Source organism: Micrasema longulum, unplaced genomic scaffold (assembly GCF_059751315.1).
Source record: "Micrasema longulum isolate JH-2025_06_02 unplaced genomic scaffold, ASM5975131v1 h1tg002308l, whole genome shotgun sequence".
Taxonomy (NCBI): Eukaryota; Metazoa; Arthropoda; class Insecta; order Trichoptera; family Brachycentridae; genus Micrasema; species Micrasema longulum.
The window spans coordinates 151,289-168,141 of record NW_028279460.1 but is presented as its reverse complement, the minus strand read 5'-3'; the positions used below and the strand labels follow the sequence as shown (position 1 = coordinate 168,141).

The 16,853-nt window shown below is 31.9% G+C and overlaps 1 protein-coding gene across 1 annotated transcript; it reads right to left on the bottom strand.

The window, feature by feature from the left end:
- Positions 1-1,337: 1,337 nt before the first annotated feature.
- Positions 1,338-15,159, bottom strand: LOC148272524 (uncharacterized). Its single transcript, XM_088239941.1, has 2 exons — positions 14,677-15,159; positions 1,338-2,467 (listed from the first exon to the last, which is right to left on the bottom strand). The coding sequence occupies exons 1-2, from the start codon at positions 15,086-15,088 to the stop codon at positions 1,338-1,340; spliced, it is 1,542 nt and encodes a 513-aa protein (XP_088096067.1). The 5' UTR covers positions 15,089-15,159.
- Between the last annotated feature and the right edge of the window lie 1,694 nt (positions 15,160-16,853).

Here is a 16,853-nt window from a genome sequence, read left to right as displayed (position 1 = left end):
GCGTTTGTTTTTAATATGTCATATTTTTCATTTCGCATTATTGAGTGCTATCTGTTCTTTTTTGGTTTTGATTTTTACACGTTTGGTTAGACTTGTAATGTATTCGTTGATGATTGACAATGAACATTCTATACCTGTTTCCCTCTCTTTCATGAACATCCTATACCCATTGTTTTCAACCTGCATGTCTTCCTTGCACTTGTGCATTACTATGTGCCGATGAAATAATGTAGTGTTTTGGCAACAATAATTTCTATGACATAAATCACCTCACCATTTCGTGCTTACAAATTGTGAAACGCGGTGTTAAGCAGTACCTGTTGTAGTCTATACAGAATTCACAAACGGGGCAATAAGATTAGGAGCTGCCATTCTCATGGCCAATTTGCGAGGAAATACGGATCAAGCAAGGGTAGTTTCCATCATCCCCATTATTTATCATTTCCCAATGACAGCGTTGTTGAGAATGCAACCTCATCAATAAAAAACGTTACCGTTATTACAGAATCCCAATTATTATTACGTTATTGATTATTCCCACAGATTTTACATACTCTGAGCTAAACAGAAATTATTCCTAACTGGTAAATTCATTAATTAGTATAAAGATAATAAATATTTAAAGTACTTTATAATAAAAACACATTTTTTTATGCAGGCGAATCGATCGAATTCAAAATCAATTCAATCTCAATCAATCAAAAATATTTTAAGTTTGTCCAAATTTCGTAGACAAGGACTGGATTCAACTCCCTAGGGAGCTGTTAATATGAACATATTACAACAGGGGCAGAATAGTGAATGTTACACCGTGTGTAAAATGGTCACTTAAACCAGCCAATGACAGGTCATAAGCCCTGTAGATGCCTAGACTTCTATATTACCTTCTCCTAAATGTTCTTCATCTCTTTGTAATATGTTAATAAAATCATGTTTTTTTTCTATGTCGTTTTCATCTAACAATCGTTTAGTACTTTTTTTGTAAAAAAAAATAGTTTTTTTTCGTATACATTAGTATCAATTAGTTTATGTATGAACAAAACGATCAACTATTATATTAACAATTAAAAAAGCCATCAGCAAGCAGTTTTGGTTTTGTAATCGTTTTCTCCTTATTTATATAATACAATAAAATATTTTTTGATATTACAAATATAATGTTCGTGTCTGATTACTAAATATTTCACTGGATATAATAAATTAATTATTAAAGTATATTTATTTGGTATATTGCTTTAATGCTTAAAATTATTTGTATTCATAGCTAGTTTTGTATGTGATGTTCTGATAGAGGTAACTAGAAAATATAATTTTTAAACATCTAATTATGTAATAAACTAATTTTCAATTTCTATTTCATTACAACTACTTGCTCTACTAGAAGCTTTACATTCATACACTCTTTCTATTGTCACATTTTCAGAAAATTTATTTTTCTCGTCTTCCGATGCATCTTCCAAAGTGTCGCGTCTTCTTTTCTTTAAATAGTCAATATCCTTACTTTTCATCTTCGCGTCTGTGATTTTTTTCTTGGCGACGTTCTGCAATTCGGTTTGAATGTCAATATCATCGTCGTCTCTAGACGCCTCGTTAATCGTCGATAAAGGGTTCGCTCCAAATAGGGGGTGAGATGGATAGTAAAAATAAGAAAGCGGTATTGAAGGGTAGTTGTTATTAAAGTGCTGTCCGTAAATTGATTGGAGCATAGCTTGATGAGACATCTGACTGTAGGAATCTTGTAGATGTTTGTACTGGCTCTTGGGAAATTCACCATTATTGTAAATACCAGCAAAGTGTTTGAGAATTGGTGCTTGCGAAGCTTGAAGGGGATTTCCGGGGAATAATGCTGGGTTTAAAGACATGGCTGTTTTAGTAAGGTGTTGAGATGATTGTTGATAACTTGATTGATTGGCAAAATGCTCCAAACCAATTTGCTGACTGTCTCTTACTAAAACTTTAACAGCCACTTTTCTTGCGTGGTGATTGGCTGCAACTGCGGCAGCTGCGGCTAACAGCCCATTTTCCTGCATTTGGATTTGCTTTCTTTTGGTTTTGTATCTTCGATTCTGAAACCAAATTTTAACCTGTGTTTCTGTTAATTTGAGACTCGCTGCCAAATCGGCTCGTTCTGGCCCCGAAAGATATCTTTGCTGGTTAAACCTTCTTTCCAACTCGTAAACTTGAGCGTGAGAGAATGCCGCCCTCGATCTCTTTTTTCTGTTCTGAGTCGGACTGAATTGTTCCATCAGCGATGCGCTGGAAGAAAGCTGGGAACCGCTTCCTGAGTTTATAGTTAGAATACCAGATCCAGGAAGTTTCTGTTGAGAAACGTATTGGTGGAGATTTTGATTTGAATTCATGAGGGATTTAGCTGCATTGAAAGCATGGCTACCAGGATAGCCTCCCATATCTGACTGCGCATACAGTGGAGAAGATAATCCATTCGATGAATGTGAATCATAGTCATCTGAAACAATTGAAAATAAATCGTTACTTCTATTTACAGATAAAAAAAAAGTCAATATGATGAACTCATTTGGCTTTCGAAATTGAATACGATCATTTTGGGAAGGGAGTATAAAATAAGCGTTTGAAATAAATTTGTAAAGCCAAAATTTATCATCCTATATACTCGTATATATATATACAAAAAAATTAAAGATGTGCAGATTCAAATATTAAAACAAATTGCGAATGTTAGGACAGTATGTCAAGTGATAATTTAAACCATCTAATTTTATGTTATAAGCCGGATAAATGGCCAGACTTCCTTACACAGTTCACTGATATTTTTTGTCTATTGAAATACAACTTGTGATGGATTGCTGTCCCGTGGTAGAGTTACAGACTCATGAATCAGAGGTCCTAGGCTCAAACCCCTCCGACTGTTTTACTTGTTTTTATTTTTTCAATGTGATTATTTACCATTAAAATAAAATGACTACAAAATTTTAGTATTTTCGTAAGTCAAAAAAATAATAATATTTTATTTTAAAAATATATATGCATCATACAATGTAAAAAAAGAAAATTAAATAATGGTAGCGGGCGCTTTGTGGATATATCTTCTAATTATAATTATCATTATTTTATACAGCGCTATTTTTGTAAAAAAAAAACACCTCAGGGGCACTGGTAAATGAGAGTAAAGCCCCTTCAGACCTAAGTTAATTTCTGGAAGTGAAAAAATAATATTTTGTATGTACTAAAGGAATAAAAAAAAAATATTTAAAAAAATAAGGATGTGTGAATGTAGAAGAAGTCATCATCATCCCTGCCTACCCCCACGGGAAAACCACGTGATGGTCTGTTGTTTTTGTTGTTATACCAAAAAAATCATAAGAATTTTTTTCTTTGTTCAGACTGGCAGGATTTCCTCCCTAGGGAATTATTAAGATCTAAATTTGTTGCAACGGAGAGGGAAAACATTTTTGAGAAGGGAATAGGAAGTCTAGGCATTTACAGGTCTTAAGCCAGCCTGCAAACATTTGGATATACTTGTTTAGACATTGTTGAATTAACTAACTGGTATAGTTAGAAGTATAAAAATTGTAAATATTGTAAAAATTGTTTTCAGGCGTTGCCTAGTAGATTGATTGGTTCAGCCGGATGAATTCAACCAGCATTATAAAAGTTTCAGCTCTTAAACTTCACCAAAATTAACAAATACAATAGTTGAGGAAATGTTTAAACATAAACAAAATAGTGAATGTTACACAGTGTGTAAAGTGGCCACTTAAAAGAGCCAACGACAAGTCATAAGCCGTGTAAATGCCTAGACTTCCATATTCCCTTCTAAAAAATGATTTTTCTCTCTCTTGCAAACAAATTTAGATCTAAATAACTCCCTAGGGTGGAAAGCCAGTCGGTCTGCAAACATTTGGACATATTCAAAACATGGTTAAGTGAAATACATTTAAAACGTGTCTTAAAAATCATTTATTGTGATTAAAGGAATTTTTTCAAAAAAAAAAAAAAATATTCTCTATAATATACTCTCAAAATATTTTTTTTTTTGTATAATGCTCGCTTTTAACATAAGCAAAAGAAATATAGACGCACTTTGGAATTCATGCAATTAAAAAATACTTTCGGTAGTTATGGGTGTAATTAACTTTTTAATTTCGTTTATATTTGACCGAACACCCGGGACGAAAGTGTTAAGAAACTTGTTATTGCTAAGTCGCCTTTCTATTTTGATTGAAAATCATTTAACATAATGAAACACCTTCAAAAAACGTTTTATATAATCTAATGTCATAGTTGAAACTCTCTTCCTGACACCACAATAGTCATTAAATTTTGTATGTAAGGCGACCTTTTAACCTGTCATTATGGAAACTTATGCACGCATAAAAGAATTGATTCTATTTTTTAGCCACCCATTTCCATGACTTACAAACCTTAATGACCAAAGTGGTCTGCATTGCCTACATGGTGTTTATTTCATAAAAAAAAGTTGCAAGGCTTTATGCGGTATGTGTGAGTTGTTTTTATTATTTTTTTTTATTTGAAAATTTATTTATAAACCCTTACGGATTATAATATTCATTTTACATAAAATAATATATACATTTTTCATTTATACTCTGTTGTTCAAAATAATATTTTTCACATCTTTTGTAAAGTTTGTCTGAGTCTTTTGTTTAGTTTTGTCTGGTAGTTTATTGTATAATTTCAGTCCCTGGTTCATTAGTCTTGATTGTCCTTGTCTTGTTTTAGAAAGTTGTATATGGTATTTGTCTGATATTCTCGTATTATGTCCATGTTGACTACATTTTTTTACTAGTTTTAGTTCTTCGTCTACAATTACATTAGTGGCTAATTTATGGATAAATTTTAATGATTCTAGTTGAAAGAGTTCAGTTATATTTAATTGCTTAGTTTGTTTAAAAGTGCGTATGTTTGAACGAGGAAGTTCAGTGTTTTTTATTGTTTTTGAATAGACTAAATATCAAACTTAGTTAATTATTTGTAATGCTTATTGTTTGTATTATTATTTAATCCCAGTCAGTGAAGAATTCACTTCTCTCTTTTCTCAATCCAATGAAGTACAAATTAAGTACTTCTGGATTACTTTTTTTCAGCACAAAGATGCTAAGGCTACCAGATTTCAGAGAGCTCCTTTGGGCAGCTTTTCTCGTTTGACAATGAGCAAATGTTCCGTGTATGTGGGCACCGCCATGGAGACTTATGGCCTCAGATGCGGTGTGCGGTATGTGGTGGACAAGCTGTATGTATTTTTCAAAGTTTTGTAATTTCGAAAACCCCCACCAAAGCTTTGAAACATCACCGACCGTGACTTCGCTAGTTCAGGTTGGGAAGTGTTTCTGACATTTAATAGCTAAACCCCATGTTTTTATTAAAATAAATTATTTTTAATTAAATTTTGAAACTAAATGTCAAAAAACTTATTGGAGGAAGGAAGTTATCAAACCTGAGAAATACCGATGATACCACACTTATTGCATTCTCAGAGATCAGAAAAATGAAATAACTAATTGACCAAATGGATGCAGCAAGTTCAGACCTGGGACTCTCAATGAATATGAGCAAAACTAAGCTTATGATCATTGATCGAGCTAATAAAGTAGCGCCATTATCATTACTGCGCAACTTAGAAAGAGTCAACAATTTCATTTATCTAAGTTCTCTCATCAGCGATGGCGGTGGGTGTGAAGGTGAAATACGGCGACGTGTTGGTATTGCCAAAAGTGCTATGAGTCTGGTGAAGATTTGGAAGAATCTCACCATAACCATTAACACCGAAAAGAGACTGGTGAAGGCCTTGGTTTTATCAGTGTTCATGTACGGTGTGGAGTGTTGGACACTGAGAAAATCTGAAGAAAAAAAAATTAACCTTTTGAAACGTGATATTGGTGGCGATGTTGCGGATTCCATGGACGGTGAGGCGTACGAGCGCATCTATACTCCAGGAACTGGACATAGGAGAAAGACTAAAATTCATGTGCAAGATAAAATCCTGCAGTTTTTTGGACATATTTCCAGGGGAAACTCTGATAGTTCGGAGAAAACTATTCTTCTGGGAAGTGTCGAAGGGGCAAGGTTGCGTGGACGTCAACCAACAAGATGAAGCGGCATAGTCACTAAATTATCAGAATCATCACTGACGAATGCCTATAGAAGAGCACAAGACCGTTCCAGATGGAGGTAGACTGTCAACAGGCGAGCCTTGCCTGAAATCAGGCGTAATCACCATCCTCAGACATGAGGCACGGATTGAAGAGAGAGTTAAAAACATGGCTACTTTGGAAGCCGAAAGTATGTTGCCGGTTGCCACAACAATATATATATATATTTTTTTAAAAACCATAGTTTATTGGTTATAAACACGTGGTCACTTAAACCTGTAACGTTGCAGAATCATTTATTTATACTAAAACCTATTTAGTTTATTTTTTCTTCTTCACCGTACCGGTACGTAAATTTTACTAAGTGTAAGAAAAGATTTCTTTTAATTCAATTTTCCGTACCAATAAACTTCCAAATTCATTTATTGTATGATAAAATTATTTTGGTGTTATGTGTGAAATATGAAATATAATGTGGTTTTAAACAACAAATACACTACTTAATACTCTTCTTCTCGCACATTAAAAAAAAATTGTTTGCACCACAACAGGCCAGTTAGCCCAGTTACAGTGGTGAATTATAACACAAAATACCCAGGCTTGAGAAAACTCACATAAATTTTTTGTGTTCTCACTGGGAATCAAACCCGGAACATTCCGTGCGCGAGTACAGTTACGGTGAATGTTTTTTTCAAATACATTTTTATTTAAATTTATTTCAACAGAGAGGGAAAAAGTTTTCGAGAAGAAATTTGGAAGTCTAGGCATTTACAGGGCTTATGACCTGTCATTGGCTGGTTTAAGTGGCCACTTTACACACTGTGTAACATTCACCATTCTGCCCATGTTTGAACATCCACATTTCCTCAACTCTTCCATCTGTTGACTTTTGTGAAGTGAAAGAGCTGAAACCTTTATCACGTGGGTGAGATTCATCCGGCTGAACCAAATCACCTACTAGGCAACGCCTGGAAACAATTTTCCAATTTTTATACTTCTTCTTTTACCAGGTAGTAATTCAACAATGTTTGATTATGTCCAAATGCTTGCAGACTGGCTGGATTTCCTCCCTAGGGAGTTGTTCATATTTAAATTTATTTCAACAGAGAGGGAAAAAGTTTTCGAGAAGAAATTTGGAAGTCTAGGCATTTACAGGGCTTATGACCTGTCATTGGCTGGTTTAAGTGGCCACTTTACACATTCATTTACATTTCTGGAAGCTCTTTCCCTTCCCTTTTAAACTCACCTGGGCGGGTATTCCAAACGCTCTCGCGGCCGTATTATCTCGTGTATTTACGTAAAAAATACACATTCAGTTACATTTTGGTTTGAGTCTATCAATTAAACATTTTTATTTACTTAAATCTTAAAGAGTACCAAAAAACAGATTAGGCAAAATTTATCACAATATATATTTCAAATAAATATTAAGAATACAATGACATACCTTTATAAATACACACAATCAAAAAAATTCGTTTAAGTCATAATAATTAACACTTTAATTTTTTATAATATTTCAAAGAGTCAATTTTGAAAGCGGTTCCGACCAATACTAAAAGTACAAAATATTTTTACACTTTTTTATAAAAACATCCTGTATATATTTTGTCGAAGATATATATGGGGTAGTTTAAAAGGGGTTGGGAAGGCGGTTCACTGATTGAGCATCGCCGTACAATCGGTACCGAGGCACGGATTTCTAAACTTTTGGCACTTTACCTTATTGCCGGTGCGATGGGTCAGAGCTTCTTAATCCGTTAGACTGTATAACTTTTTTAAAAGTGTCTTAATGTGTAGAGACTAGTATTAAATTTATTCCTTTCTCAGAAATGTTTCTGATCTCAGTTGTAATAAAATAAAAATAGTTTTTTTTTCTTAGAAAATTATTTACCAATTTTTGGGTGTGTATAAATAAATAGTCATAAATACTTTTATGGATGTTTTGCTGATTATTAAAAATATTCGAGTTTAAGTGAAAATTTTACGATGCCATGAGATTTTGCAAAAAAAATTGGTTTGTAGGTGTAAGAGATTCTGTCTGAGATAAGAGTTCAAAAAACTATTTATTTATGCTTTATTAAGCTCGCAAACATAACATCTTAAAAAATAATTTAAACTAGTAAATTTAATTTTTCAAAAATATGAAGATCGTATTTATTCAAACTGATTTAAATATTTCCAGGCTTTCAATTTTGTTTATTTCTTATACTTTTTTAGATAACTCTTAATACAGTTTTAAACCCTAATAATATTTGGGCCTTACTTGTAAACGTGTTATAAAGTTACGCCTAGGCAAAGGAAACTATAATAAGGATGGTATTTCCATCCTTATTCTACCACTATACCTAGGCGTAACTTTTTACAAGGTTTATAAGTAAGGCCCTGAGTTTAGAGTTTCTGTTTATATCCTTTTTTTATTTCTACTTTCTATATTTATTATGGTATTTTGTGTAAAATCCGCAATCACCTAGGTATGAATTTTTATTATTGGATTTTTTTTTATAATAATAACTTAAGTACGTGAATCTTTTTTCTCTATTTAATAAATAAGCTTTTAAATATCTTAAAATATTTAAGGTAATTTACACCATGTAGGAAACATGTGAATTGTATTTATCTAAATAATAATAAGTAATACACATATATATAAACGAGTATGTATACATATAAAAATAAAAATAATGTAAAACGAACTCCCTCTCTAAACACAAGTTTTCACTTGATTAGAGGGGTAAAAACGTTATTTTTAACTATGTATGTGCAGAACATTTATTACTTTATATTTACAAAAAAAAAATCATTTATAAAAAATAATTAAAAATTAGCACGTCTTTTCCTATCCACTGTGAAAAATGAAAAAAAATCCCAACATTATTTTTTCTTACGTAATACAAAAAAAATCTCTGTTGATTTTCAATAAAAAAAAGAACGTCCATTCATCCAAAGTTTGAGAATTTATGAGCTTTTAAGTAAATTACTTCGATATAATTCTAAAGCAATACACTTTTTTCAAGTTTTAAGAGCTTTGTTAATCTTTTTAAGGAAATATTTTATAAATAACAATTATCAATTTAATATGTGTAATAAAATAAATATTTTTAGAGTGCACGATATTGATGTTTAATATGCGAGAATAATGAATTCTCGTTATTTGATTGACTTCATATTTAATAATTTAGATTTGATTTTTACAAGCTTCACAATACTGCAAGTTTCAATTGTGTTAGGTTATATATTAGAATGCTTCCGTGGATTTCTAAATTGAATTCATTTGACATGCTGATTTAATATACAGTGAGAACACTCCAATAGGACGAAAATTAGAAAAGAGGTGGCGAAATTTTATACTAAAAATATACTTCCTAAGCGAGATTTAAAACTCTATTAGTGAATGTTTATAATTGTCTGATGTTACATCTCTTTAGCACTTTTCAATAGCGTCCAAAGCTTAACTCTCACCCAAGCCACCATAAAAAAAAATGAATCATTCAAAACGTGGTGCCATGAAAGTATATTGAAAATATTATTTGTGGACAAAAAGCGCAACGAAGACGTATGTAGGCACTCAACACAATGAGGAACTTCAGCCCTACGAGAAATTGGGTACAAACAATGTTTTCTTGCGCGCGGTAACAATTGGAGCCTTAAATTGTACGACAAAGTCTCTTAAAAATGTATGAAAAAAAAAAAAAAGAAACGCACTACTTTAAATGATTCATAAGAACTGGTTCATACGAACCAGTCAATGAATTTACAGTTGTGAAGGATATGTGGTTTGCTTACCTTAAACGAACCAAAATGGAAAACTGACAAAAGAGAACCTCTGACATCATACGTAGACTTATTTCAGGAATATAAAACTTTAAAAAAATATAGCGCTGATACAACGATATATATATATATATGTATATATATATTTTTTTTTTTATATAGAATTAGTTTAATAGTCTTTTAACAAATAAAAAAATGAATAAAGCGCTGCGTTTCCTCATTAAGTAAAGTATGCTTGAGGATTTTGGTCATTTATGGACTATCAAACTAAACCCAAATTCATTTTTTTATGTGTCTATTTTCCTCACTCCGCGAGAGACGTCACTAGTTCTCTCGGTGAGTTGTTTTGATTGCTGGGCTGGCTTCCCGAAAACCAAAAATCTATTTCAACACTCGTTGGTTGATTTGGAAGAATTTGTGATGTTATTTGAAGTAGGTAATTCTTATATAAATCGTTTTCATTCATTTTTTCTTATATTTTAGACGAACTTGGCCCTTTAATTAAATGCTCTAATTTTGACCGCGCGTAAGAAAACATTATTTATTAACAAATTCCCGTTGCAAATTTTCTCATTAATGCGTGAAAAGATGTCGAAAATATTTCCGAATTATTTAGCACAGAATGATTTAAAAAAATGTAGAGTAGACCTACGTATCCTGACTTAAAAACATATTAAAAATTTGGTCAGTTTAGGGAGCAACTACGAGACCTCTCCTCTGCAACCTTGCCGTAGATACAAATAGTTCGCAGATTATTCTTCGCGACGTGTCACATATCCAATACGTACACATAGTAAGGTATCTCTTTTATTCAAATTAAAGAGGGTGAGTGCCAGGAACAGGGTGAACGGTGAATTGAAATCAACTTAGGCATACAAATTACTGTTGGAGGAGGCAAGATTAACAGTTCACGATTTAGTCTCGGGCCGATACAAAAAAGGCTGATTGTTCGAATATTGTTAATATTTTTATTTATTCGAATCTCACTTTTAACCTTAAATTTTGTTAGTTGTATTAAGTTTTCTCTTCATATATAAGTTAAACTCTTCGTATATTGTTTATTATTTTTATTTTTCATATTATTTTTGATCTCTTTAATTGTATTTAGTTTATTTAGCTTATGATATTAAATGTAATTTGTCTGATTCACATAACGTGAACCAATGTCATCATCATCATCAACGGTCTTTTGTCCAATGGTGAACATAGGCCTCCCCCTTTAGTCTCCATATCTCTCTTTCCTGAGCCAACCGCATCCAACCACTTTCTGCAACTCGTCTTATGTCATCAGACAACCTTGCCTGAGGCCTACCGACACTTTTTCTACCCGTTTTGGGTCATTATTCAAGGACTTTTTTTGCCCATCTAGAGTCTGCGGATTTCGCTTTATGACCAGTCCAGCTCCATTACTGGTTGGCAGCCTTATGGACCACATCGGTGACCTTTGTTCTCGCTCTAATCAGTGTATTGGTTTTTCTGCCTCTCAACAAAATATCCAGCATTCTCCTTTTTATGGCTCTTTGTGTCACTGATAATTTGTGTAAAAATATTTTCGTGAACACAAAAGTTTCATAGCCATATGTCAATACAGGGAGAACACAAGCATCAAAAGTTTCTTCATTAAGTAATGTGAGTACTTCGAAGATTTCAGGATATATGATAGCTTACCAAAGGCAGACCATGCTAGATCTCGCCTTCTTTCTATTTCTACCACTGGATTATCTTTTCCGAGCCTTATTTCGTATCCTAGATATGTATGATATATTTAACTCTCAATATTTTCAATGATCTGTCCATTTACTAAAATGTTACACGATTGGTTTGCATCACTCATTACTTTAGTTTCTGAATCATTCATTTTCAAACCTATTTTTAGGGATGCTGTATTAACTTCGTTTATCATGTTTTCAAGTTCTTTCTCATCTTTAGCAAATACAATTTTATCATCTGTGCATCTGTGAATCAATGTATGTAGAAATATTAATTTTTTGATAACTCTGTACAATAAAAAACATTAAGCCGTGAAAAATAAAAATAATTGAACAAAGAAATGGGGTCTTTCAGTCATATAAAAGGAACATGTGAGCGAATGGACAGCAATTTTTTTTTAAAAAAGGTTCACTTTACGAAAGTTGATGGTTGTAGTAAATGCGGAAGACTAAGAAAGACATGACATGACCAAATTAAACAAATATTTAAAGATTGACAAGTCAAAAGTCGGACTAATCAGTGTGCGTGCATGATAAGATGTATGCTTGTACCCAAAGCGGGGTTAATATGCAAAGACAGAATGATGTTGCAATCTATCCTCTCTGCCTTTCCCTACGGGGAACGACGTAGTGGTTTATTTGTGAAAGAAATATAAGTATCTTAGTGTTTTTATTTCTAAGGGAAAACTATAAAATGGACGTGTTCTATATATTGTTGATTGCAGAGGGAGTTTTTCTACTGACATTTCTTAGTGGAACTGCATTTCAATTATATTAATAAATATACGAATTTAGAGTTTGAGAATCACTTAATTATAATGACATGGCTGTTGAAGAAACAACCGTTATAGTTTTAATAAAATTAAAAAAAAAAAGATAACTCAAATACATTTTCATTATAAATCTTCATAAAATTAAAGATTTTACATCTGCTTTTATTATAAACATTTTTTTGAAAAACTCGTCCAATCGTTATAACTTTAAACTTTAATTATTTTAATTTAAATGCTTTTTTTCCTATAATTATATAAAATCATGATTTACAACCCTTGCTGGTACTTGTATATTCCATAGAAATTTGTTCACTCTCTCACCAGTCTGACGATGTAATTCACGACGAAATTTGGTCACTGTTAAAACATATAAATAAAGTGGAATAAAACTATATACGTATTTTTATTATTATAACTATTGTTGATTGATTAATATTGTTTGCTACCCCTGAATTTCATTTAAGCATTAAAATCGTGTCTTTCTATTGCTTAATTTACTTAATGTATTCTTTGTTACGTTTATTACTTATTGACGTGCCAAAGTTGCGTTAGACAGCTAAAAGCTTTATTTTTATAGACTTTCAGGTTCTTTCAGGAGGTGGCACTGAAACTTATTCATTTCTCATCCCCTGAAAACTCAAGTAGGCTCCTACGACCCATTAAGCTTAAACGCGTCATGTATTGTGAACCTTTTTGTAAGTATTTTGTTTTTCATTTTATTTGTATCGTCATTTCCCTATCCAAACCCAGTGGTACCTGGACAATTTTTGTAATATAGAAAGTAAGGTGATCAGTCTTAAGCTATGGTTTTCTAGGACAGCGTGCTTGTACCTTAACGGCACAAGCTCCAGTCAAGGAACAATGATATATTGCGGTGAAGAATAAACTTAGGGGTAAAATCTGTTATTTATTTGCAAACGTTTGAATATACCACTCAAATTATTTTTCAATTCCCAATTAACTATATTGTAATAAAAAGGTAATTTAACGACAATAAAAACTAAGTAATTATATTATAATAACAAAAATACGTATTTAGTTTTACTTTTCCACTTTTATTTACAATTGTTTACCAGTGACCGGGTTTCCTCGTGACCGACATCGTCAGACTGGTGATGTCGTCCACCAAATTATAAATAAAAGTGGAATAAAACTGTATGCGTATTTTTATTATTATAATTAAAATGCAGTTCCACCAAGAAATGTCAGTATAAAAACTCAATATATTAAGTAATTCTATGACCGGGCGGATGAAAAATACAGATTTGTGTGTGAAATAGAACCAGAACCCCTGAAAGGGTTTTCGACTTGATGACTATTCTCAGGTAAAAATCCTGACAAAGGAAATCGAGTGGAGAAAGGTAGCGGTTGGCGCAATCGGCTACCGTGCTTGAGGTCCTGGTTTTATTTCCTAGGGTATGGACATGAAATACTTGTTCATAAAGTAGTTTTCTGTTATCGTTTTGTCTCCGAACTGGCACCTAAAGCGAAGACTGCTTTTTTTTCTTGTTTCGGTTACTTACTGCTTTATTTAGGCGCAAAAAAGTTTTTTCCGGTATATATATGTACATAAAGATTTTGTATTTCATTTTTTTTCGCGGGTCTAGAGTTACTTCATTTTTTTAATTATTTTTTATTACTATGGTCTTTAGAAAGATGCAGTGGCCTTATTATTAATTATTTCTTTTGGGTTTTCAAAAAATTGGTTATATTGGGTGCACATTTGTTTGTAATTTAACCTATTGGAGTCAAACATAGGTCTAAGACTGATTATTTTACCTTTATTTCACCAAAGCGATCAAGATACGCTGCGGTTGGTGTACCAATGCAGTGCCCAATGCACCATCAAGTCCAAAAAGGGTATAATAAATAGCTCGACATAGAGTACACGAACATAACTCTGTCAGTTTTAAAATTAACACTTATATATTTATTTATTTATTAACGGACATTGTCCATTTATAGAATTTATAGGGTTTTAATATTTCAATTGAAGAGTAGCTTAAAACATTTTTTAAAGAAAAAACATTGACAAACATAAGGGACATCAAGACTAGATCTGGACTATTTATTTAGTGCTCGTTTAAATCGCTGTAAACTTAAACCAAAAAAGTCCAGATCTTGTCTTGAATATGACAATGTATTATGTAATAGACACTATAATAATAACTTTTTTACATCTCCCTTCCCCTCCAAATCCTCTCTTCATGCATCTTAGTCCTAATCCCGCCCTATTTACAGTAACTTTTAATTATTTTTTTTAATGTATTTTTTTATTATTAAAAAAACATATTTGAAAATAAAATTAATTTATATTTTTAAACTTACCAGAGTCACTTTCTAATTCGTTTTTTCGCATGTCCAAAGCTTGTTCTGAAGAACTTTTGTACATTTTCTTTAATTCTCTTGCCTCCTCGTTTCTCGACTCTTCGAAATATTCACATTTCTCATCATCGCACCTGTCTTCACCTTCCAATCTCTTATCACTTCCCCTGCAATCCTTCTCTTCGCCTTTATACCTGTCGAACCGTAAACACTGCTGGGTTTTATCAAACTTTTGCATAATTTTATTATAATCATCCATTTCTATATCATTCGTGGAGTCTGAAAGATTTTCCATATTTTTGGTTTTAGTCAGTATATCATTTATAGAAAATGGTGTCGTGTTTGATAGAAAATTAATGGATTTTCTATTTGTTGAAGAATTCGGTAGAAAATCCGCGTGAATGGAACTCTCCATATTTTCCAATCCGTTTTTTTTAAACTTCACTTTGAAAGCACTGCAATAGTTTGACTTCAATTTTAACTGCACTTATAATATACACTGCTTATTAATTTGAGTAAATTTATTTTATATCTACCACGATGTTTACAGATTGAGAGTCAAAACGTAATTGATTTGGTCATATCAACATTGTTAAAGAATTGCTTGACGTGTATGGGATATCAAATAAAACTTTCCATATAAATCTGAGCCATACACACAAGAGCGCTAATCATTTACTGGATGCAAAATTAACAAACTCACTCCGTGTTTTGCCTTTTTACAAGGTTCTTTTGCTGAGGCGTATTGTAGTAAAGCGCACATGTATTGAAAGCTCGTAAATCAAGGGTTGAAGGGAGACGAAAGACGGAGGATGATTTGAAAACGCATTGATTAGAAAGAGACAACAAGGTTTTTTTCTGTTCTTCGCTCTAGTTTGAATAAGAAGAACTTAAAAGCTTATTTTTATAGCAAAACAAGAATGGCCTACATTATTGCACCACTTCAAAAATTACCATTAAATATTTATATATTTAGTGAAGTTGTTTATTATAATAAATTAAATTTGTTGTTCACTTGGGAAGCATGTTTGATTGTTATTATTGAAAAAAAAATGTAACACATTAAAAAAAAAACCCAGTTAGGATTTTCACAAAAATGGTGCCAAATTAAGTATTTAACTATAATTATTATAATAATAGGCAAAAAATATTTATTTTTCTGCTTTTGAATTTTAAGAAAAATTAATTCTTTTTTTTTAAAAGTTTTGTGATTTATTCAAATAATTTAAATTTAAGAGCCATTTTTAACAAGTTGTGAACAACTTACTTTGGCAAAATGTCTGTTAGTCCGCAGGACTACAACACGGTTCATACTGAGTTTCAATTCATATAGAATATATGCAGTACTCATCGATAAACTTATATTTTATGATTATTTATTATAAGCTAAATAGAGAAAAAAAAAACAGAAAAAATGTTCAAACATTAATTTAAGTATAATACAAGATGTTATACTATTTTTTGAGGATAAATCGGAGGGTTCCGGGTTCGATTCCCGGTGAGGTTACAAAAAAGTTTTTTCTTCTAAAGCCTGGGTTTACAGTATAAAGTTGTACAGTGCCGTGATTCACAACTGAAATGGCCCTTCAGGCCTATTGAAGAAGCAAAATGATTTTATAAACGTTTACAAACATTTAAATTAACTTTACCTATAATGTTGTCAAAACCACGATTTATTTTAAAATATGTTTTTTTGGGGTAACTATCTAGACAAAAAACATTTTTATTTAGAAATCCGTACTAAACCGATTTACATGCATAACATTAGTTTATTTTAAATAAATTTATCGTAAATTTTATCAGCTGTTTTTAATTGTATAGGTTTAGTCAAACTCCAATTACCCAGACACGCATTGTTGGATTAACCCTTATATTAAGGCGGTGTTTTGAAGGAAAAGGCAAAGCGTACTATTAGGTCACTATTCATTGTATTTAAAATTATACAGCGAATTGGAATCAGATTAAATGCTTTTTTAAATGCGTCCAGCAAATTTAAATGCGTTGACGAAAAAACTCGTTTACAAACGGCGAAGAGTAAAGAAAATGTTGTGATCTCTTTTATTTTTTTTGGTTCCTTATAACGATCCGAACATAAGTTTTTTTTAAAGTTAGCTTATATTACAATAAGTATTTGAACTCATATTTATACTTACTATAATAGCATTTCTATTTAAATTATT